This window comes from Aedes aegypti, chromosome 3 (assembly GCF_002204515.2).
Source record: "Aedes aegypti strain LVP_AGWG chromosome 3, AaegL5.0 Primary Assembly, whole genome shotgun sequence".
Lineage (NCBI taxonomy): Eukaryota > Metazoa > Arthropoda > Insecta > Diptera > Culicidae > Aedes > Aedes aegypti.
In genome coordinates, this window is record NC_035109.1 from 176,087,060 (window position 1) to 176,113,041 (window position 25,982).

Below are 25,982 nucleotides of genomic sequence, written 5' to 3' on the forward strand. Positions count from 1 at the left end.
CATACCGATACACCTGGAGGTCACCACAGTAGACAGAATCTCAAATCGACCATGTTCTGATTGATGGACGGCACTTCTCCGACATTATCGACGTCAGGACCTATCGTGGTGCTAACATCGACTCTGACCACTATCTGGTGAAGGTAAAAACGGCGTCAAAAAGTATCCGTCGTTAACAACTCTCGGTACTGACGGCCGCCCAGTATGATCTAGAGCGGTTTATGCAACCGGATGTCGCAATCGCATACGCGCAGCACCTCGAGGCTTCATTATCGGAAGTGGGTGAGCAGGTTGAAGCCCCTCTTGAGGACTGCTGGAGAACAGTGAAAGCAGCCATCAACTATGCAACTGAGAGCACCGCCAGGTACGTGGGACAGGGTCGACGGAACGATTGGTTCGAACGAGGAATGCAAGCAGATTCTGGTGGAGAAGAATGCAGCGCGGGCGGTCATGCTGCAGCAAGGGGACCCGGCAGAACGTGGAACGTTATATACGGAAACGGCAACAGCAAACCCGCCTCTTTCGAGAGAAAAAAAAGCCGCCTGGAGGAGACGGAGTGCGAGGAGATGGAACAGCTGTGCCGGTCTCAAGAAACACGTATGTTCTATCAGAAGCTCAACGCATCCTGCAACGGCTTCGTACCGCGAGCCGAGATGTGCAGGGATAGGGATGGGAGCATTTTGATGAACGAGCGTGAGCTGATCGACTTCGATGAAAATCTGACTGGCGCTGAGAGCACAGGCAATGAAGGACGGGACATAGGAGGACATGCCTTCGCCAGTACTGCGAGCGATGGAAACCAACGAGCCCCCACTTTGAGGGAGGTTAAGAATGCCATTCACCAGCTTAACAAAAATAATGGTACTGGTAAGGATGGTATCGGAGCTGAACTCATAAAGATGGGCCCGAAGAGGCTGATGATTTGTCTGCATCGGCTGATAGGTACAATCTGGGAAACAGAACAGCTAACGGAGGAGTCGAAGGAAGGGGTAATATGCCCTATCTACAAGAAAGGCGACAATTTAGATTGTGAGAACTTTCGAGCGATCACCATTCTATATGCGGCCTACAAAGAATTATCCCAGATCATCTTCTGACGTCTGTTGTTCAATATTGCGCTAGAAAGTGTTATGCGGGAGTCGGGCTTAACAGCCGGGGTACAATTTTTACGAGATCCAGTCAATTCAGTTTCCTGATTCGCCGATTGTGAAGAAGCTGGTTGTCGTTTCACCGCGCTCCGTTTTTTAGTTGGATTCAATTTGTTTGCGAACGTTGAACATAGTAAATTTCGTCGTAGTATCCTTTTACCTCTACCAGGCGTCAATATCTATCACAGTTGTTGTCAACAGTATCATTTGCGCTGGAAAGCAGAAATTTTTATGATAAAACTCGTCGTTTGAGAACTCAAAACTCCATCGCTGTGAAGATGCTTTGTAAGAAGTGCACTCATCCTATTGACATGAAGACGGAATGCTTCACTGTGTGCGATGGAAACTGTAGCGGAGCTTATCATGCTCATTGTGTTGGACTCTCTGAAGCTGCTGTGAGTGTGATAAAAAAAAAAAAACATCATATGGCTTTGCGATATCAGCTTAGAATCGTTTCATGCCGAACGCTTTCAAGAGCTGATCGAATGTAAACAAGATGCAGAGCACAGTGGTCCAAAAGTGGAAATAATAAAAGAAATTAATGAATTGAAGATTCAAATTTCCAACATCACTACAATGTTGTCAGGATACTCGCGACGTTCAACATTAGAGGAATCATTACCATTGCAACAAGTTTCAACACCGTTATCATCTCCGGACGCTCTGAACAAAGTATTGCGAGAAAGCTCTGCTAATCATACAAATGAAGAAAAAGCATGCACTAGTATAGAATGGCAACATTCTTTTTCGCTGCTTTTATTGAATGTTAATAGTTGTGTGACGGAACAAGATATTGATTCGTTGGTATCGAAATCGCTTGGAATTACGGATATAGACAACAGGACCGTTACTAAGCTCGTGCCGAAATGGAAACCATGTGAAGAATTGGACTACATCTCCTTCAAAGTGGTTCTCGATGAGAAATGGAAAACAGCCGCATTGAGATCGTCTACTTGGCCACCGACTATAAAATTCAGGGAATTTATCAATTGCCATAGATGTACTTGGTATCCGTCTAATTGATCAAGTCACACTGAAATTATATACTCGTTGTTAGTGTTTTGTGTTTAAAGTTGTTAGTTTTAAAGTGCTTAAATTCAATGTTTACTGCCGTTTTGTTTTCGTTGCCGTATTGTTTTCTTTACTGTAATATTGTCAAAATGCTTATTGTTTACTCTAGTTTTAAGAACACATCATTGGGGCAGAATCAAGCCTGTTGATGAACAAATAAATAAATAAATAAATAAATAAATAAATAAATAAATAAATAAATTTGTTTGATTCGCGTCCAAGACAAAGTATATGCTAGTTGGTGGGGCCGAGCGCGACAGGGCTTGCTCAGGTAGCAGTGTTACGATAGACGGGGATACGTTCGAGGTGGTCAACGAGTTCGTCTACCTTGGATCCTTGATGACGGCTGACAATAACGGCCTCCACAAAAAGCTGTAACGTGGGCGATGCTCGAGGAGGACCTTCAAGCACTTGGAGTGTTCGAACGTCGGGTGCTTAGGACGATCTTCGGAGGTGTGTAGGAAAACGGTGTGTGGCGGCGAAGGATGAACCACGAGCTCGCCGAACTCTACGGCGAACCCAGTATCCAGATGGTGGCCAAAGCTGGAAGGATACGATGGGCAAGACATGTTGCAAAAATGCCGGACAGCAACCCTGCAGACATGGTGTTCGCTTCGGATCCGGTTGGAACAAGAAGGCGTGGAGCGCAGCGAGCTAGGTGGGCGGATCGATTTGGCGAGCGTGGGGCAGAACCGAGGATGGAGAGATGCGGCCACAAACCGAGTATTGTGGCGTGAAATGGTTGATTCAGCGTAATCTGTTTAGATGTTAACTTCATAAATGAATGACTCCACTAATTCCACTAATTCTGGAATATCTGCAAGAGTACCTGCCTTCTGGAACAACTATGGAACTATTATTACGCTTAAATCAACATCAGATGCTTCAAGGAACTATGCAGTTTCTAAAAATCTATTTCAACATCTCAAAAGAACTTTAAATGCCTGTTTTAAAATGTCTATGGAATTGAAAGTTCATTGTATCACAAAAACCCGTTCAATTGATTACCGAGAATTTCGGTTGTTTTTAAACTGATTAACTAACGATTCGAACGTACAAAAGTATAAGCTACCATTGTCGTCGAACCTATAATCCAGTCGTGTACTCATTGTTGAACGAGTTTTTCCATTCCGACCAGGTTCCACCAACAACATCAATGGTCTTTTATCCGGTGAACTAATTAAATCTGATTGCAGTTTTTTTTCTCTTCTACCGTCGATCAATCACTACCTACCTTCCGAGTTTCTCCTCATCGCCCAGATCCGATGGTGACCGTTTTGTTCTTCTGCACATCATTGCCAGGAGGCCGAGATTTCCTATCAGGCAGCACAGAATATCGATGACCAGCAAGAGCAACAAGACACATCCGACGACTATTCCGATAACTGCCGCCGAAGAAAGGGCCCGGTCATCTACTCGTAGCACCACGTCGATGCCTGAAATTTGTCCCCGGACAGAGAAGAGAAGACAAACGAAAAACGAAAAAAAGTGGAATGATTGGAAAAAATTGTCATTAGTTTGTGAACCAGGCTCTATTTATTTGACAAATTAAATCAAGAAATAAAACAAAAATTTGGCAAATAGCCGTAGGAGAAACGAGAAGGAGAGTAAAAAACGAAAATTAATTACTAAGTTATAATTAAATGTACAGCGGGATAGATAGTGGAAATAATCCTTCTCCTTAAAAGTGAATGTCAGGAACAGTTATATACACATTCAAAGAGGTTTCTGTGCAGTGAGGGAAGAAATCATGACCGGTGGTAGGTGTGTTGAAAGCTTTTCTACAGTGTGCACCAACAACGACAGGCAAACCGGGTTATCAATAGTGAAACTTGAAATTAAATAAATAACTTTTATAATTTTACTTTCCTGCGCCATCGTGGTGTCACACAGAGCACTTTCTGGAGCACTGGAGCCAAATAGTGTTGCGCTTTTATGTGTTAAAACTATTCTATATGTTTTAGTCAGGCATCAACTGTGCCAACGTAAAGACGGAAGCGTGACTGCCTGGAGGGTGATTCCATTATGTTGTTACTTCCGGAAGTTGGGGCACTCTTAGTGCAGTCACAGAAAATTGAAAATTTCGAATGGCAGGTGTGTTTTACTCATTGTTACGTTTCCAAATGATCCTTAGCCTTCCTTCGAACTTTTGATATTCAATACCGATATTAACAGTCGGAAAATTGAAATTTGATTGAACTCTTTTCACACACTTTGACCATTGGAATTGACTTTGATCAGCTGATTTCAAATCTGTTTCTAGTATTTTCACAATACCTAAAATTTTCGAGAAGAATGGGCATCGCAAAAAATCCTTAGCGCATTCATGTCTTCAAAATTTAATAGGCTGCCGGTGCCATTAGTGGACTACATAAGCTATGAGAAATCATAACAAAATAACGAATAGCCTTAATAGAGATCTTTTGGCGTCAACAGAAAGATTTCAACCCCTACTATATGAGAAAAATATAAAAAGAATGAAAAAACTATTTTTTTTTTTAACATAAAATCACTTGAGCCCCTATTGGTACACGTGTTCCAGTAGTAGACGTTCGGGAATAATACAAGGAATATTGAACCAAATGGTAAATTTTTACATAGATTTAACATTTTTCCCTCGGAACAGCAACTAATATCTTTTGAATAAAGCATAAAGATCATCTTTGGGACTTTTCTTCATTTTTATACATCCATTTTAAAAACTGCTTCCATCCGTTGATCCACTACTGGAACACAACGGCAACTATTGGTGCAAGAGTGTTTTTTTTGCGTAATTATTTATATGAGTTTTTGATAGAATAAAAAGCTGAAATTTGGCAAATCAACTAAACTAGAGGCTATCTATCCACCAAAAATAACACATGTCGTTTTGAACGAAAAATGTACGTTTTATTCCATAGTCCAATCTACTGGTACATTACAACCATTGGTACCGGCACCCTAATCAGGAAATTAAAGATCTTTATTTTTCATGGAGGGCCTAATTTATACAATGCATTGACAAATTTTAGCTATGCCCTTTCAAATCTTAGCGTAGATTTTACTGAATGGACATCGCTTAGCTTCACTACAGTTTTCGAGAACAAATTGTTGTATTTAATCACAGAACCCCGCATTCATTCTACAGCTGTAAATTTTATCAATATTCTATTTAAAAGCAGTATCTTAAGATTGCGTCTAGCTACGCCACTTGGCCGGCTGGATGTTGTCTTAGAACCCTACCGCCATCGACCGGCTGCTGCTGGTCACAATCACAGTACCGGTGGCTTTGTTAGGGCCAGCACAATACACAAGATAGATTACAGCGAGAGTAGGTAACAGCAGCCCCGATAGCCGCCAGCCGGTGTTCAGGTTCACCACAAAGAGCCGGAAAGGCGGAAGTTGAACTTTTGCATTACACTTTCCGCTTATCGCGGCAAGCTACTTCAAAGTTTTCCTTTCCCAGTATTACAGGTCTTGCTCGTTAAGTGCGGCAGATAGTTCGAGTTAGTGAGCGTGTTTATTCAACTTATTGGAACAATTAACAGGTTGCGTATCCGTGCATTTAGGCGATCTTAAGCTTGCCTCAGATGGAAAAGTTTTTTCATGGAATAAAAAAATCTAAATCCTCTGTAAAAACGTCCTAAATTCTGTCAATCTGTGATTTACTTTACCGCGCTAATGGGTTGATGCCTGTCCACACAAACCTGCCTACCAGCATACCCGTGGGAAGCTAGTTAAACAACGTCTGCGGTGGAAGTAATAGAATTCATTACTCTTTCTCCCCCCACAGGACGCTAATTATGCACGGCGTGGTGGCGGTATTCGTGGTTTTGCCGTACCGTAGAAAGGCTTATTTGAGCTACTGCACTGCTATCTGATATGCTTGCTATAGATACGTTGCATATAATCGTCTCCATGCCCATAGTCAAATTTATGCCCAGCAGAGCACAGGCGGCGAAAGGCATATTGTTTGCTTCCGGAAGGACTTATCAAATGAGTACCCTGTGAGGATACGCCAGATGGTGCACGTGGTTGATGAAATATTACCTTCCTTGTAATATGCAGACGGTGTAATGTAATAGATTGTTTCTTCTGTAAGATGGGCGTGTGATGCAACAAAATGCATAGTTCTCAAGTGCTTTGGCATTAGATTAATGAGAATGTGATGACCTAGAGATGTTCGCATATAGTTTCCGTATGAGGTACATTGTGGTCTCCAATTGATGCCCAATCAAAATGAAGTGCACCTTGTCGCTGATTCAGCTTGTAGCATAAAGTTTACTTTATTAATTATTTAAGATGATATAACTGTTAAAGTTGCTGCATTTGATTTTTTCTATCTCTTCCAGTGAGATTTCAGCCCTTGGATTTGTTATCTCAGCGGCAACAGCTGCATTTTCCTTCCGAAGGAGCCTGAAGACCATGGTTGATAAATGCTGGTTGGTTATTCTTTGTCCAGCAATTGCTGGCGTATCCTGACGTCCTTGCTTAACTAGCTGGGAAACAAGTAAGGTTTAGGAAGATCAGGGAACCAATATTGATGGAAATTCTGGTCGTATGCTAACAACAAGGCTAGTAGCGATTAATCGCCTGAAATATTAGGAACTTCATAGACCACATATCGGAAAACGAGTCCAAAAAAAAAAACCTAACAGAGACCTATCATAAACCATACAAAGAAAAGAGGCAAAGCACGATTTACAATTGCCCTAGATCTCGTTAAGCTACAGACCTAGATTTTTTTTCACGAACTCGGCTGTGCAATTCTTGGTTTTTGAATATTAACCGAGATTCAGCTAACAAATTGTTAGGTTGCTCAGCACAAAGCACGTCTAAATACTCAGCTTATATTTGCTGAGATATTATGAAATTTGTTTGCTGATTACTCGGATGTACAAATCTCGACCTCAGAACACTTTGCAGGGCTGTAACTTTTTTGATAGTAAGTCTATTTGTGATTTTTTTTTCACACACTGGCGCATTTCCGCGAGCTATTCGAACATGTTTTTTTTTCAAATATCTGAAAAAAAAGTTTTCAAGAATAATAGTACGTTGTCTGTGCCTTGGGGTCGTATTGATCCTAAATTCAAACGAAACCTGAACGGATTTATTTTTTGTTTTCAAACTGTTTTTGAACAAGAGTTTGGTTAACTTTTTATAAAAATTACAACAAAATCTTAAAGGGGGTTATTTATCGCGAGGAGGGGTTATTGTGAAATAGATCTGAAAATGTGAAATTTGGAAACTTTAGACGCATATATCTCTGAAACAGTTTTATATAAGACAATACTTTTTCAGTGAAGATGCAACGGGGGAAGGGCTATTACGTTAAATATTAGTTAGTTGGGGCTTCCATCTCATGATGGCGCTAGCTCAAAAAATGTTGCTTTGTGGAGAGTAATGACATGTTAAATATATAAAGATTTTGGAGATTAGGAACGATGTTGTCTTCTACAAAGTTGGTCATTGAACCAAGTTATACACTGCATGACTCTTTAGTTGAAAAAAACTGCCATTAGGAGGCAGTGATGCGATTCAAATATCAAAACTTATGTATCTCAAGTTAAAGTTATGTTAGAAGACTAGATTCTTCAACAAAGTTATTATTGTATTCAAGGGCTACATATTGCCTGTTTAGATGGTTCGATATTCGGCCACTAAGAGCTTTAAGTGAGTAATGAAAAATTGAAATTCATATATCGCAGGATGCATATCAGATAGCAGGCTGGTGTTTTCGGTGAACTAGCTTCTAGAATTTTGAACTATACAGTGGGTAATCTTGGAACCTATAAGCAACTTGGTCGAAGACATCAAGTTTTTAAATTATAAAATCCAAACAGATCCAAATAAGATCTAGCTATATAACGTCAAAGTCTTTAAGGGGAATCAGAATATAACGTTTTCTGAGATAGCGCCATAATTTGGCCGAAACCCATTTGATCAAATACCGTAAATTCGGGTAAAATTGATCAGTAGGGTGAAATTGATCACTATGTCACACGATTTTATTTCCCTCTAATAGAGCACAGAAATCAATACAACCTTTGTAAATGAACGTTGTTTGTCTTAACTATTGTCGAATTGCATGTTGTGAAGCTTTTTGTGTTAAGGAATGTTTATTTCTATGAAAATAATAGAAAATTACATAATCGTGTTCTGTGTGGTATTGGCAGACATCAATAAACTTTTAGTTTTGAACAAGGATTTGGACATGGTGTCAACCTGAAAATTTATAAGGATGCTTGAAATATATCCCCAAAACGATCAAAATTTGTACCAATTTGTTCATTTTGTTGCAATAATTGAATTTTTTATAGATATCAGAAGTTTAATTAATTGTTTATTATTTCCATAAATTTTGCATGGTTAAGAATTTGGCAAGCATATTTGGATTTAGAAGGCCCAAATTAAATAAGTAAAGTTGTTTTCAAATCTAACAATAATTGTTTTGACAGGTGATCAATTTCACCCCGAAATGGAAATCCTTGATTTTTTATTTTAGAGATGATTTTCAGCACTAAAATCACAACTGTATGCAAATTTTAGTATATAAACCAATGAGGCTCACCGTCGTACTTGTTTTCCTGCATTAAGTTGTTTGGAATTGGCAACATAATAGAAAACAGACATGGAAAACAGTGAAAAGTGATCAATTTCACCCGAAATTACGGTACCTTTTGGCCGAACGTCATTTGGTCGAAAAAATCACACGAATGGAAAACCATAAATAGCTTGTCAGAAACAAAATGTGAAGCTCATATCTAGTCTAGGATCATTAGAGCCATACGTTATGAATGAAACCGTGAAGAGTGCGACTGTGAGTCCTCTAGAAAAATGATCCCTACCTAGGTTAACATTACTTCCGGCCACTTTACACAGAAAAGTGAATAGTGCCTATCATTATACAGCCATTCCATGAAAAACCGATCTGGTGGGTCACCGAATTCCGTAAAAAATTGCTATTTTGTTCCTTATCCGAAATAAGGATACAAGAGTTTTTGGATTTTTTGATTAGGGTGACCATTTCAAGGTGACCAGAAGAATCGCAATTTTGCAAAATTTCAATTAAAAAAAAAATGGTAAATTTTCAACCGTTTGACCGATTAGCTAGGAATTAGGATTAGGAAGCTAAAGATTTTGACTTTTCAAGAAAAATATAAAATTTCACAAAAAGTGGTTTTTACATTGCATTTACATTGTTTTTCATTTTTTGAGATATATATTTTTTTTTGAAAATAAAAAATCAGTCATTATTCATCGGAACACACTGTAGGTCTCAGTGGAAAGCGTTTCTTTTTAATTAAAAAAAAATCATAATTTTTAAACAGCTCAACCGATTTCCAATCATTTTTTATGGAATGAAAGCTTAAGATTTCAACTTTCCATAAAAAAATAAAACTCAAAAAAATTTTTTTTAAGGAACAAAATAGCAAATTTTTACAGAATTCGGTGACTCACTAGATCGGTATTTTATGGAATGGCTGTATAATAACATTAAAAATTGAAAGAATAATCTATTTTTGAAGAAGGCGATATTTACAATCTTATGTCAATAATTAATAAGACTAAAAGGAGGAAAAGTATCTAAATGAGTATGAGTAAGTAATGCAATGTCAAGAATTATGATACTAATATGGCTTGAAGGAACAGCCTTTGTTTACACGAAGGGATTGTAACTTGTAACTTCAGGAGGCAAATTACACATTATAATAATAGTTGCTTTGATACGAACAAATATAAAAAGTATGTATTTCGAAATGACTGCTTTACGTTGAAAGTTATTATTTCCTATACTTTAGCATTATTGGCGACTTATAGGGTCTGCCAGAAAATATAGGCACGACTTTGATAACGAGAATCATAATATTTTTACAAACAAATAAATATTTTTATATAAAAGCATTTTCTTTGTTTTTTGTTTATTTTAGAAGATCAATTCTTATCTAGCCAGCACAGACCCTACTTTTGTGTTTTGCTGGAACTTGACTAGTAATAAATGTTTTTATCGAAATCCTTCGATGTGATGAATTCAAGTACATTCAGTTTAAGATGTTCCACAAGAATTCTTGTTTAGACTTTATTTGGGATTGCTAGAAAACATTTGACAAAATGGTAAAATTCTGAAAAAAATCGCTAGTTATTCTCTTCCACGTGAGATAAGTTTACGAAGTTATAGCTTTTTAAGTATTTTCAATATAAATGAAAATAAATCTTTTCAAATTTACTTATGTCAAATATGTATACTTTTGTACAGGCAGCAACAATGTTTAAACGTATGCACAGGTGCTTGGTTCTGACCCTTTTTAAAATCGACCACAGCTAAAATCAGATTTTTAGTTTCTATTTCATATACCTAAGCTTATAATTTCCAATAAAAATAAGTGATAGTCTGATTATTTATGGTTTCGGCAATGATGAATATATTTTTACAGATTTTTATTGTACGTGTGACCTAAGAAAATATGGTACAACAAAGTCGTTCAGATATAACGCGATTTAAATGATAAGAGGAGCTTCTAGAAATGTAACACCATCGACAAACAGGTAGTGAGAAAATCACCCAAAATTCAAAATCTGCTCCTAATAAGTGCAAGAATAATATAAAAACTGGAAGAATTTCCGGAGAAAAACGAAGTAGTTTCTAATTCTGCTGGCAAGTCCCTTAGTGTGCAGATTAAAGAAACTGCCTGTGAGGGGGTAGTTCAACCTTTTCTCAAGAATTGGAATAATTTGAAATCTATAAACTTATGTGCTATTACATTTTGATGTTTCAAAAATACTTTATAGCTTAGTATTGGTGATACGTATTAAGGCCATAGGCGCATAATTCATGTTAATTACTGGTTCATAAGTTATGATTTAAATTGAAATATTTCAAGATTTCAAGTTCCTGAACAAACCTATGGAGAAGCATGATTGCTCATTTTCTGTTTTCCATATGATATTTTGTACAATGCAGTTCTGTCTGGCACTCAGCGTGTCAAATTTCCTAGCATAGCATAAAACACAAAAATGATAAAAAAAGTGATTTAGTGCGCTTTTTCGAATAATTAAGATAATTTTGCACCGGAGAATGTTGAGTATTTTTGTACCTATAGTACTTTCTTTGTCCCGGTAGATGCAAAGAGGCTTATCTATACTAAGAGAATATAACTTGAAAATAAATGATGTGATAGTAAATAACTATTAAATCACACTTCTTACTCAAACGAAATGAAACAAGTCACAGCAAAACATGCAGTACCATAACAGCATACCAAATAAAGTTTCAATAAAAAAGCAGAACATTTTGTTTGTTTGTTCATAGCAGAGTGTCGCATTGCAAGATTAAGCTATGGTCTGTGCCCTAAGCTACCGGTGTGAAGTGATGTTTCGCAGTTGGCTTTTCATCGTTGTCATCCAATTCAATTCGCATATTTTTGTGAGTTCTCTTCGTTGGTGGAAATGCCAAAGTTTTGCTTAAGTTTTTATATAGAGTGTGGTACATAGGACATCGAAAGCGAGTGAAATGATTTATGTAATATGTACATCAACCGAGAGATAGACTTATCACATGGAGATAATAGACGGATCAAGCTGCTTACTATCTAGGACAATATTTACAATGAAAGTTTGAATACTGAGTGTCGTTGTTTTGTTAAATCTATGGTATGCAAAATTAATCAGAAAAGTTCTAGAAACTGTTAATCGTTTTGTTTAGTAATCTCTAGAGGTAGATATGCTTACTGGAATATTGCTTTGCTATATTTACCTTTGTTCTGATGGCCATTGGCCATCCCTCAGGATGATTTCGCTCATCATCACCCATCACAGATCTCTCCAATCGCGTATTGTGCTTTATTAATTCAATCCAACATGTACGATTAATTGCGACGAGCTGTTGCATACAAACTGTGAGAATTCGCACCACTGAATTGCGGCTCACCCAAAACAAAGTTTTAATTGTTGATTCATTGCATTTATTTGTTTTCTTTTTTATTCATCACCTATTAACGATCCAATTTATTATGTACAACGAACGTTTATAAATAAATGAACCGCATCAGATTCGGTAAACCCATTAGCATTCAATTATGATGCTCCCGCAATTGCTTTCTCCTGTCGACCGAGCAGATCAATAAATATTGACGTTTCATGTTTTAACTGTTTGTATAAAAAGTTGCATCTGTGATTCAAATTATTGCCCGGTGCAAATGTTTGCAGCACTGCTTGAACTCATAAAAATGATCTAATTAAAAACGGTTGCTATCCTGTTATTAAGTCCAATCGAACATGATAAATGCCAATTAAGCTGTGTAATCCGATCCAACGGCGGAGCAAATGAGCTGAAATTACCGTGACTGTTTTACGACGATTTTCCTGGATGAGCTTAAACAATTATGCTACTGATATGATCTGCGATGGTTTTTGTTTTCAATCGATGGTTCCGTAGTTCTACGCTTGATTGTTATTGCGCTTTAGCTTTGTGTGTACATTTCTCGAATTGAAATGCAATTTAAAGACTTGATTAACGAGTAATTTTTACGACCATTATTGTCTTTGAATGCGGATTTATGACACCTTGAATAATATATATGTAAAGAAAGCTGGAAAGTGGTAACACAAATGTAAAATGCCAAAACGAAACCATGGGTAACAAATAATGTCGGATACTTTTCGATTAACGAGATGTATTTTAGGTGAAAAGCTCCAGAATATCCACAACGCAGGAGAATTTGATTTAACGCCAAAGTTGTAAGATTCTTGATGGATTTCTCGTGAGATTTTTGGCTTATCTAAGTTTTTTTTTTCTGGAGAGTATTGAGTGACCAAGAGACGCTTTCTGTACGACATTTAGTTTGGACTATCTGTAAAAATAAAATTCCCATAATGTGTGTCAGCTGTGTACTGTTTTTTTTTTCAATTATTTTTGGGTAGATTGAAAAATAGACCAGAATACTTATCGATAGCTCGTGGTGTACGCACGGGCCTATGGATCGCAAGGTCCTTGGTTTGATTACAGGTTGCCGCGAAAACATTTTTTGTTTTTAAATAAGGCAAAGCTATGTATTTCAACCCGATTTATTGTGGCGTATTTTCATAAGTGGTTCAAAGTCAAAAAAGGCTTACATGGCTTTTGGTCAATGCAGGCGAATCTTTGGTAAAACCTTGAGGCCCCAGGTATATCAAATGGATTTACACGATAGTTGTTCAAGCTATATTCGCACATGGATGTCTTGTGTGGTGGCAAAAGGGCGAAGAGAGAATAATTCAATCAAAATTGAGCCATCTCCAAAAGACGTGCTTGATGGCGATGTTTGGTGAGTTTTCTACGACTTCCACGGCGCGCTCGAGGCTCTTTTTGACGATGCGCCACTACATATACATCTTAAACAAGAAGCAGTTTCTTGCTTTACATTGGCGTAGCTAGGATTTTTTTTTTCTGGAGGCCATAGTTAATTTTATTTTACAGTAGTAATGTCGGTTGCCTTAATCACGATTTTCACAAATTTCGTAGTTACAAAGATTTTCATTAATTTTATTTGTTTGTGGTTTTGTCTCATATCGCTACACATTAAAAATATTTGTAAATTTAATTTTTTACCACGAAAAATATTCAATCTTCGTCTAATCCAGTAAAAACTTTCAAAAATAAACTCACGAGGTTTGTTCTTTGTGATTCATCCATAAATTTAACCATGTTATTTTAAAAAATTCCTCTGAGAATTCACACTAAGATTTCTTCATTAATTATTTCCCTACTTTTTTGTGCTTTCTCCAAGAACTACTTTACCAGTTCTGAAGATTCTTTAGGCTTTCTGATCTCACCAGAAGGCTTCTCAAATAATCTCTGCCAATTTGCCTTAAAATTCACTTGAATAATTCCACAAGAGAATGCTTTAGAAATTCTTTTAACACTTATTTTAATGTGTTTTTTTATTGTTTTTCTTTGTAAGTTTATAATATCAGTTGTTCATTCAATATTTGGTGAGAATTTTATGGAATTACTGGGGATTTCTCCAAGAAATAATACAAGATATTCTAGGAGTCTCACCAAATTGTCTTCAAAATCATCAAGCATGGATTCTTCAGAGAGTTCTCTAACATTTTTCCAACTTTACCTTTGAGGTTCTTCTTTAAAATTTCTTTTCAGATTCCTTCAACAAATCTCACAGAAATTCTTCAATAATCGCTTGCTAATATTATCCAGCCTTTCCCGAAGAAACATTAATTGATTTATATAGTTTTTATTCCAAAGGAGTCCTTCAAATATTCCACAAGATTTTCATGAGCCCTTAAACATGATTCAGCTGGGAAAATGTTGTTAGCGATTTCTCAGAGACCACAGACCTATCTGAAATTTTTCACAGAAAATCCTCTAAGTGTTTCTTTAGATTTCTTCAAGCATCACTTTGATGTAGCCTCAAAACTCTCTCAGTCATTCATTTCTATATAATTTGTAACGGAATACGTTCAACTGTTCTTTCAATAACTACTTTAAAATTTGTAGAGCAATTTGTTCAGGGATTTTTCTAGAGAATAATATTATATTTCATCAACTATCATATCCAATTTATATCAGATTTCAAGAACACCGCTAGCGCATGATGGCTCACTATAGTAGCATGTCCAAAAGAACTTGAAATTATTGTGAACCAGAGCTACAGGTCCAAAGCCCTGATAAAGGTGGATGGTTGTGATGGCTATGACCGTGGTCATCGTGTAAAGAACAAACGGACAATACTGTATCATGTCAGCACCGAGGAGGCAGCCCCTCTAGCACGATGTAGGTATCGCAACTCTGGTTAGGTGGCCTATCAAGAAAGGCAAAAGTACAGGGCAGTACAGTGAAATGCAATAAGCTGATGCAGATAATGTCTGAACAGGCTTTTCCGGCGAAACTAATTAGGCGTGCTACGTTGGATGGTTCGAAATCAAGTGTTCGGATCGCAGATGAGGTGTCAATCTCGATCATGACGTTAGACGGGTTGAAGCAGGGAGACGTACTTTCGAATTTACTGTTCAACATTGCACTCGAGGGTGCTATTAGGAGATCTTTCGTGCAGAGAAATGGCACTATTATCACAAGGTCGCACATGCTCCTTAGCTCTGCGGACGATATAGACCCTAATTGGAATCGATCGCAGGTCAGTGGAAGAGGCCTTCGTGCCTCTGAAGAGGGAGACAGCGAGGATAGGCCTGACCATTAATTCTACCAAAATGAAGTACATGGTTGCAGGTAGAGATAGAATCAGGCATGGTGGTGTAGGTGCTGAGGTAGTGTTTGATGAGGATGTGTTAGAAGTTGTTGAAGAATTTGTTTACCTTGGAACACTTGTGACATGTGACAACGATGTTTACTGCGAAGTGAAAAGACGTGTTGCTGCTGCGAATAGGGCCTTTTACGGACTAAGTACGTAACTAGCTTAGGTCCTCCAGCTTGTAAACGGAAACAAAATTCGCCCTGTATAAAACATTGATTCTTCCGGTGGCTCTCTACGGGCACGAAGTGTGGACGAATTGCGAAAATTGCGATAAGTTCGGGGCAACTGAAGAAGTTTTGCCCAAGATCGACGAAGTTGGAGCTCTACAATATGCTCGGCAATGGCGTGACGCTACGCTGTAGCCATAACGTTATCAAGGTAGGTATTAGATTTCAAGAGTTACACATACAAAACTAGTTTTAGAACAACTTCTAAACAAATTTGTTGGATAAATTCAGCCTTAATTGAATTTAAAAAAAAAACAATACCAATACCAAGAAAAAAAAATGCAACACTTTCAAAATTTGTTGAGCAGTTCCTAATGAACTTTCAGAAATCAGAAGCATACGTTAAAGCATTCTGCAAGTGTTAAAAAATCCTAGAATTCTCCTTTTTTCTATAGATTCTTTTTTAAGTATTGCTTTTTTAGTGTATGAAAATATTTTTGTATAAAATTCCTCAAGAAAAAGTCATGCGAAAGAAGGAAAACAAGAAAAATGTTAAGGTTGGTAGAAACAACAGATGGGTAGTTTAATTTAATTCGGAAAATAAGATATTATTTTTAATATTTTACTAGGGATGATTAAATTAAAGGATAATTAAAGCAATAAAACATCTCTAACAAATGAAAAAATAAAAAATCTCAAGATGCCTTTAGAATTTTGTTGTGAGAGTATCCTTTTGATATTTCATCACTGCTGGATTCTCCAAAATTTTGCCAGAAAGCCTCTAGGAAATTCGCCCTGAAATTTTACAACTTCAATCACAGAATATGGATTCTACCAATAATCGATGCAATAATTATTAAAGAAAATAAGTAAAGTAGATCTTTATGAATATTTGAATAAATGTATTCCCTCTTCTTAGTTATTTTGTTAAATGTTTCTCTGCAGATTCCTTCACCACTATTCTAATTATGGAAGCAAAAGTATCCTCACGGTTTGCTTTGAAGATTCAAAAAACTATTCGTAGATAATTCTTGTAAATTCTAGGGATTTGAGACAGAACTTCTAAAAAAAAAGAATTTCTGACGCAATTTGTGATGTGTTTTGGAAACATTTCTGAAGGTTTGAAATGAACTTCGCAAAAGAATGTATAATGAAATTTAAGGGAAAACTATTTGAAGAAATATCTAGTAGGACTTTCAGCAAAATATCAAAGTATAATATTTCACATAATCATTGATATTTTGGAAGAATTGCAAGGAAACGCCTTCAGCTTTTGAAAGTTTAAGTATTTCTTTAGTTGAATCCTGGAACATATTCCTAATCAATTTATGGATAAAAGGTAGACATAGAAGGAATGGTTGTCCTTCAGGAGGAATTCACTTTGAAAGTGCGATCAACTTTCACAATATTGAGTGCTTAATTTTAAAGAGGTTTGTAGCAATAGTTCAGAAGCCAACTTTCCATATTCCTGGATAAATATTTTTATACTAAAATTCTTCAAGGAATATCGAAGTGTGACTTTAAAAATTTTACTGCATGCTGTGTACGACAAGCGAGGTTTTCTTACTATTGTTGCACAAAAAATATTGTTATTACTGAAGATTTTTTTCCAATATTAATCCATGTCAATTGATTCAGAACATTTTTCCCTGGATCACTCTGGGGGAAGGGCCTGGCTCTCCTAGTCCCCACTGTCCCTACGCCAATATTTCCTTACCGTTTATGAGTATTGGATCTGCTGGAAAAACATTTGGTGAATCGTAGATCTACACACACGTCATTGTTTGTCACTTTTGGTAAATTGGGACAATATTGTCTTTGCTGTAAGTGATTTCACAAATGTTTGTCATTTTCATTACAGGAAATTTATCACAAAATTCCCTTCACGGGAAGAGTTGACGTGTGGCTATTTGGAAAGAAGTATATCAAACAATATAGTATGTTACACTGAGCCATCTTCTTGAAGATTTTAGTTGATATATTCAACAAATGTTTTCAATTAGCATATTTTCCTGACAAATGGAAAAATGCTAAGGTTGTTCCAATTTTAAAACCAGACAAAAATCCTGCAGAAGCTTCTAGCTATCGTCCAATCAGTTTACTTTCCTCCATCAGTAAACTTTTTGAAAAGGTTATTTTGAACAGAATGATGGCCCACATCAACGAAAATTCAATTTTTGCCAATGAACAGTTCGGATTCCGCCATGGACATTCGACTACTCATTAACTATTACGTGTAACAAATTTGATCCGTTCCAACAAATCTGAAGGCTACTCTACTGGTCTTGCTCTTCTAGACATAGAAAAAGCATTCGACAGTGTTTGGCATGAAGGTTTGATCGTAAAATTGAAAAACTTTAATTTTCCAACATACATTGTTAGAATAATTCAAAGTTATCTGTCAAATCGTACACTTCAGGTTAATTATCAGAACTCCAGATCTGAAAGACTCCCTGTAAGAGCTGGTGTTCCCCAAGGCAGCATTTTGAGACCAATATTATACAATATTTTCACATCTGACTTACCTGAGTTACCTCAGGGATGTCAAAAATCTTTGTTTGCGGATGACACAGGTCTCTCCGCCAAAGGACGAAGCCTGCGTGTCATCTGTAGTCGATTGCAACAAAGTTTGGATATTTTTTCTTCATACTTGCAAAAATGGAAGATTTCTCCTAATGCTTCCAAATTCAACTAATAATATTCCCACATAAACCAAAAGCTCTTTATTTGAAACCTTCAAGTAGACATGTTGTCACGATGAGAGGGGTTCCAATAAATTGGTCAGATGAAGTTAAGTATCTAGGGCTCATGCTAGATAAGAATTTAACTTTCAAAAATCACATTGAGGGCATTCAAGCCAAATGTAATAAATATGTAAAATGTCTCTATCCCCTTATTAATAGAAAATCAAAACTTTGTCTTAAGAACAAGCTGTTGATATTCAAACAAATTTTCAGGCCAGCCATGTTGTATGCTGTACCAATATGGACTAGCTGTTGTAATACCAGGAAGAAAGCTCTGCAGAGAATTCAAAATAAAATTTTGAAAATGATTCTGAGGCTTCCTCCCTGGTATAGTACCAATGAGCTACATAGAATATCCAATGTTGAAACATTAGAACAAATGTCAAATAAAATAATAAATAATTTCAGGCAAAAATCGTTGCAATCTTCTATTGCCACGATTAATCCGTTATATGTTTAGGTTAAGTTAGGTTAAGTATATTCAAAACGTTTTTTTTTCTCTTATAAGCAGGTGAAATCAACTCACCTGTAAAAATTCTGAACTGCTACGGCAAATGAAATGTAATATGTTGTTAACCAATGTTAATAAAATCATAGATTTGTTTTACCAAATTAGGATGATAGTGTTGTCTAATAACACAGAACACCTAGATATAAGAAATAATAAATGTAATGTTTGGAATGATACTAATAAAGAAATTAAAAAAAGAGCTAAGGCTGAATTAGTTTTACTCACTTGGTACACCCTACACCGTTTTTCAGGTGATAATATTTGCGCTTATTTATGGAGTGCTGTCAGGAATTCAACAGCGCATGATGGGTAAAGTCATATACTATTGTTAGCTAGCTGCAATTGCTTTAGCCAACTTAAGGTCGAAGCTTGTTATCGCATGTCGCATTCAAATAGAAGAACTGAATTCAGTCAACTCTGTAAACCTTGGGTACCTGGCCATTCTTCCATCGCTGGAAAGGAATTGGCTGATGAGCTAGCTCGCGATGGAACAGGCCCCCTTCGCAGTTGAAAAGGGGCTGAAAAACCCATGAAAAAAAATTCATCTCTACGAATTTTATTTCTGATTGATTTTATGAAAAACAAAGTACTGGGGTTAATACTAAAAGTATCGTCCACAACTTCATAAAACTTTTGAACGAATGCGTAGCAGCAACCGTAACTCTCACTTACATGAATTCATTTCACAACCCATTCAAAAGTACATCTGATTTAATTTTCCTTCAAATTAATTCCATCCCGCGATGAATGCTGTTCAATTAGGAATTATTTCCATCTAATTATTTGCATGTGGTAATGGAAAACATCCACACCATTCGTACATGTTTGGCGGAAAGATGATTCGATTAAACATCGCCAACCATGCTCATTTTCTACCGTCAGACAGTTTGGTTAGTTTCCTGTTTTTCCCCTGTGCTTGTTGCTTCCTGCCTGGGTTCCACTGGGAAAGAATTCTCGCTTGTAGGTATAGGAAGTAGATGACTGCTGGATTTTTTTTTTGAAAAGGGCAGCTTACTCTTACCGGTGCAATTCTCTGCACCTCAAACGAATCATTTCGGTGAGTGCATTTCTTCCTACCGGAACGCTGCACTCAGTCATATGTTTGCCAGGGACGAACCTTAGTAATTATTTCTACCATAGAGCAAGCACCGTATGTTTCTGAACTTCTTTCTCAACTTTTCATTGTTTCCTCTCTCGAAACATAATGGTTGGTCAGTGAAAGTTTACAGATCGGGGAAATATGACTTTGTCATAGCAGCAGGTTCCTTTCGGAAATATTTCCTAACAGCACTTGCACACACTCCTTCATCAACCGCCACATCAGAACTCATCCAACAAATTGAGAGGCTTAGATAAAAGTTCGCCATTTTGCGGGGAAACTTTTGCCTACCGGTTGGTAACTGTTCCGAGAACCGATAGGCTCTTCAACAGTTCGGTTCCATCTGCCGGAGGCATCGATGGTCCGAACAAATAAACAAGTAATCAAAAACCACATCAAATCTAACCACTTCTCTGGTTCGGAGGGATAACCTGGGAACATCTTCCCCATCTACGGATTCCGGGGGCCCAGACAAGCAAAAGTGCAAGCAGGTTTCCGACTTTGGAGTGTTCAGCGTGTGACAAATTTATGGAGCACAACAGCTGGTGCTATACCGTTGCGACAGTTTTTATTTTCGTTCGAACTTTCCCTTCCGGAATGGTTTCCAGCAGACAAATTGCTACTGCCAAAGAACAGTTTGTTCCAAAGTTCTAAATTGATGGTATCAGCCCTCGTGGCTGCTGTTGTTGGAGCCAACATTGTGATTGTTTGGTGTTTCGATGGTAAGAGATACGCTTTGGGTATTATTGATGGAAGTTTTTTTATGTCGATGTCATACATTCCAAGTCTAATCTGGTACATATATCCAGCATCTGTCTAATCTAGTGGATTACGATCGTTTCACATAAGGAAGATTTAAACAATATGGTTCAAACATTATCTTGTAATGTCCTGCAGAACGGGTGTATCAATTATTTAACAATATCTGGGAAGCAGCAGTTTTGGTTGCCAAAAAGGAAAGTCAGCGGTGGATGTAATTCAGAAAGTCTTTGAGAGCGAAGGGAAGACACCCAAAGAAGCAATCGCTTCTGTGTCAAAGTAACGATTGATGTGAAGAATGCACTTAACTGCACCAGTTGAGATGCCATAGCCGCTGAACTGGACAAGATGAAAGTCTCGGACCATTAGTGAAGAATTTTGCGTTTTTGAAACCTATAATAAAAATTTTAGGACAAGAGCCATACGGGAGTGCCGGACACCTCCGAAACCTGGGTGATGGACCAAGGCATTTGGTCGCATCACAAATCTGGTGTAGTACTGCTCAGCAGATGCAGAGAAGTTCGAAGAGTTGAGATCAAAATCGGAGGATAAAGGCTTTCTTAGGAGCGTACGCATCTAAGAGTGGAAATAAATTGATCTGGTCGAAGATTCGACAGAGGGAGTCAAGTTGAAAATAGCCCACCATAAAACGGAGATGCTACTAGTTAGCAACTGCAAAGCAGTCATGCACGATGAGATCACTGGCATGTCATAGCATCACAGCGAAAGCTGAAACACCTGGGCGTAATGCTAGACGATCGGCTGAACTTCAACTGTCACGTCGATTATGCATGCGAGAAGGCGGCGAAGGCGAGCAATGCGCTCACAAGAATTATGCCCAACATATGTGGTGGCCCTAGAAGCAGTAAGAGACGTCTAATGGCTGGCGAATCAACATTGCTACTAATATACGATGCTCCAGCGTAGGGTGCGGCGCTACAGACCAAGCGGAATCGAGAGAAGTTAAACAGCGCGTTCCGACTCTTCACCATGCGAGAGGTGAGCGCGTACAGGACTATGTCGTCGGAGGCGGCATGCGTAATCGGTGGGATGATCGCGATCTGTATCATTCTATCCGAAGACATTGACAGCTATCAGCTAAGAGAATCAGGCAGGCGAGGAAGTTGTCAAGATTTTTTTCGCTGGCTTAGTGGTAGCAAGAATGGGATGCTTCCGAGAAAGGATGGTGGACTCACAGGCTCATCCCGAATCTATCGACCTGGGTGAACAGGGAGCACGGAGAAGTGAACTTCCACCTGGCACAGTTCCTGTCAGGTCACGGCTGCTTCAAGCATTATTTGTATCGATTCGGCCATGCGTTTTTACTATTCTGTCCTGAGTGTATGAAGATTGAAGAAACGCTAGAACATGTACGACATAGTACGGAACATGGTGACGGATACTTTTTATGACTACTTCACCGTAGAAGGTGTGGTACATGGAATGATAAGCGATCCCAACCTTTGGAATTTGATGTCGAACATGGTGGTGCAAATAATATCTGGCGAGAAGAGCAGCGAAACGAGACACAGAGAGCAGCGCTTGACGTCGGGTCGTCAGGGCGCTGATGAATTGGAAGCCAACATCCCACCGGAATTGTTGGACCGACCTCGGCACTCGACAAGTCAGTCTGTGGATGAAAGGAGACCATCGGGCGTGAACGGAGTAGGCTAGAACCTCCGTCGGGGACTAGCTGAGTAGATCGCTAAATAGCACCGGCAAATAGTCATCGTGGCGCCTGTGAACCGGAAGTTTCCCGCCACCGGAATTGCAGGGCTGTCCTCGGCCAGCTTCGGAGTAGGCGGAGCCCACCATCGGGGACTAGCTGAGTAAATCGCGGAACATCACCGGCAAATGATCGTCGGGGTTCGTAGGACGCAGGACCGACCTCGGCATATGCCCGGACAGCATCGGTTCGGAAAATCTTCGACCGCCGAGGAAATCTTCGTTGGAGTAGGATATATCGACCGTCATTGGCTATTCTGAGTAGTACGAGCGTATCATTGGCTTGAGTCGTCGGAGCGCCAGTCAACCGGAAGCCATCCTCCAACCGGAATCGCTGGGCCGGCACTCTACCGGCCAACAACAGAGTATGAACAACGCGTAACATTACCGGTTTCGGGAGATATTCCTCCGTCGAGGTACTCTCCATCGAAGTAGGCTAGCTGCACCGCCGGGAACAACGCCGAGTAGTATCGACAGTGTTTGGATTTTGATCCGAATAAGCCGATCGAACCATATTCGGAGTGTAACAGTTCGCGAACCATAACAGTTCATGGCACATCGCAATCGAAGAGCCCTATGAATGTAAACATTCACTCTTTCGGTTGGTACGTGTCTCTAGAGCGTTCAAGAGCAGCAACTATCATAGACTGCAACAGTATCGAGCCAATCGGGTAATTTATGTTTTGCATAAAATTGGTAATAACTTTCATATTTTCTGGTAATGCAGCATTTAACAATCTAATTATAATCTATTGGATCGTTGAACACCCCTTCGGTTGCAAACATAGCACAGAAAATTGAAAATATTTGACTCTGTCTCTTGATCAGAATGAGAGTGGATCAGCGAATGTTACAAGTGTTGACACACATTGATCGGTGCCAAACAGTGGGTGGTGTGTGTCTGTCTTGTTTTCGTTCATGGCTCGTTATCTTCCACGAACGATAAATGTCCTGCGTGTTGTATGAATGCAGGCGGATAAATGGGATGAAATTATGTGTCAATGATCGATAAATTTTCCAAAGGCTGAGTATCGATCACGACGAACCGCCGCCTTTGAGTCGTCGGGGCGCTTGTGAACCGGAAGTCACCCCTCAACCGGAATCTCAAGACCGACGGAGTCAAGCGCACCAACAAACACAGTAGCATCTATAGAAAAAAGTCTCTCATGGCCCAGGCGTGTGGTCGGCCTCTAAATGTGAGTGAGGTTGAAGAGACAAATTGCAGCCAGATCGAATAGAGCAAGTGGTGACGAAAAAGCGTAGAGGCATCAACAAGCCCTCCGCCCCCTGAAGTAATATCGTGAGAAATTTCCAGGGGACTTGCAGCCCAAGCCAAAAAAAGGTGGCGTGGTTCAGATTTGTTTTCCCCCTTTTTCTATGTTACCGCACTCGAAAAGTACTTCCACAGTAGACTGTTGCGTAATAGACCGTTAAGTGAAAACCATAGAGCCTAAACCCCATGTGCTCCACAGATAGCCGGGATCGGAGAAAGTTTCTAGCTGTGCTAGAAGTGCGAAAATTCTATAAACAGCACTCACCTAGCAAGTGACGATAACGATAAGGACGCTTTCTACGTGCAGCTGGAACGTGAATACGACAGCTGCCCAAGCCATGATGTCAAAATCGTTATCGGAGAGCTCAATGCTCAGGTTGGCCAGGAGGAGGAAGTTTAACGCTTACCAGCTTCCGAACAAAAACGGCCTTAGATTGATTGGTTTCGCTGCCTCCAAGAACATTGGTGTAAATTTCCCGCCACGGTAGAGCAAAACTAGAACAGTAGAACAGAACTATCAAAGCGGATTGTCACAAACACTGAGGGCTAGGGACACCAACAAACAAAAAACGAAAAGCTCAGTTTAACAGTTTATATTTCTCCTTTTGGGGCAAAATCTGCCTATACTCAGACCCTATCTCTGCTAGGGTAGTGCAAGCTACCAAGCTCTTATGTCTAACATGGATATTGCCTTAACTCACGATTGCCGCTACGCTACGTCACTACCCGCTGCTTCCTTTGGGTTGAGCGACGTCCTTAGGCTTCGCACGAACGCTCCCATTCTTGTAGCCATCGGGACCGTCACCCAGTTGTCCACACACCAAAGCTTCAGCGCTACGCTTTCCTTGCGGTCGATCGGCCACTCGTGTGTACTCAGTGCGAATCGCACTCGTCCTTCTTGACGCCTTCGCTCTAAGCAGAGACGAGACAATCTAAGGGAAAAAAAGCCCTGCAGGCATTGGACATGAGAATTCTGCCTGCAGTCAAGGTCTACAAGAAACTTAATGCATCCCGGCTTTATCAGTACAGCGGATGAGGGAGACGTGCCAACTTCAACAATAAGAGAAGTTAAGGATGCTATCAAGCACAACGAAGCAGCTGGAAAGGATGGTATTGGAGCGCAACTATAGAAAATCGGCCCGGACAGGTTGGTTATTTGTCTGCACCGATTGATAGCCATGATCTGGGATACAAAACAGCTACCGGAGGAGTGGAAGGAGGGAGTAATGTACCCAATATACAAAAAGGGTGACAAGTTGGAATGTGAGAACTATCGAGCGATCACCATTCATTACGCAACCTATAAAGTACTTTCCCAGACCATCGCCGTCTATCGCCACTAGCAAGCAGATTTTTTTAAAGTTATCAAGCCGGTTTCGTAGACGGGCGATCGACAATAGACCAAATCTTCATGTGGTGGTTGCTGAGCAGTATCGATGATCAAAGGAGATGAGTTCGAGGTGGTGGAAGAATTTATCTACCTTGGATCATTGGTTACGTCGCAAAACAACTGCAGTAGAGACATTCGAAAACGTATTATTGCCGGAAGCCGTGCTTACTACGGACTCCACGAGACCTTAACCTCCGTATTAAGCGTACCGTAAAACGGGGTAACTTTGACAGTTTTTTCGAAGAAAACTTGAATATTTATACCTGCTTTTTCAAAGAATCGTAGTTTATATTTTTGAAACAAGTACTGGCATCCTAGCTATCGTTTGCAGTTGATAGATTGACAAAATATTTATTTTGAATGGATATATATATTTCATACAATCGAAGGTCGGCTTTCTGTTCTGGGGTAACTTTGATAATGCAGTATAAATCGAAAAAAATTGAATGAATTACGTAACATTTATAGGGCATTACATACCTCTAGGTGTTTAACTTTATATGGAAATTTCTGACATGAATTACAAAAATGGTCCCAGTTTGTGTAAATGATATTCGCTATGAGATTTGAGACCATATTCAAGTTCTATGATAACTAGGCTGTCAAAGATAAGTGATCAACTATCCAACACTACATCAAATAGTGATCGTAGAACAGATTGTTTGTAAGCGTTTCGAAAATGCCAAAATCTATGTGTAAAGCTAAAGAGTATGTGGTGTGTAGCGCACTATCAAAGTTATCCGCATTATCAAAGATACCCCGTTTTACGGTACTATGTACAAGACGCTGACAATACCGGTAGTCCTGTACGTGCATGAGACGTGGACAATGCTCGAAGAGGACCTGCAAGCGCTAGGACTTTTTGAACG

The 25,982-nt window shown here is 38.9% G+C and overlaps 1 protein-coding gene across 10 annotated transcripts in view; it reads right to left on the reverse strand.

Annotated features, from left to right (window-relative positions):
- Positions 1–25,982, reverse strand: part of LOC5571586 (fasciclin-2) — a 354,102-nt gene that overhangs the window by 7,932 nt on the left and 320,188 nt on the right. For all 10 annotated transcript variants that reach the window (XM_021848465.1, XM_021848463.1, XM_021848462.1 and 7 more), the window contains one exon: positions 3,454–3,655. In XM_021848465.1, coding sequence (XP_021704157.1) covers positions 3,454–3,655 — 202 coding nt within the window. The remainder of the gene's footprint in view (positions 1–3,453; positions 3,656–25,982) is intronic.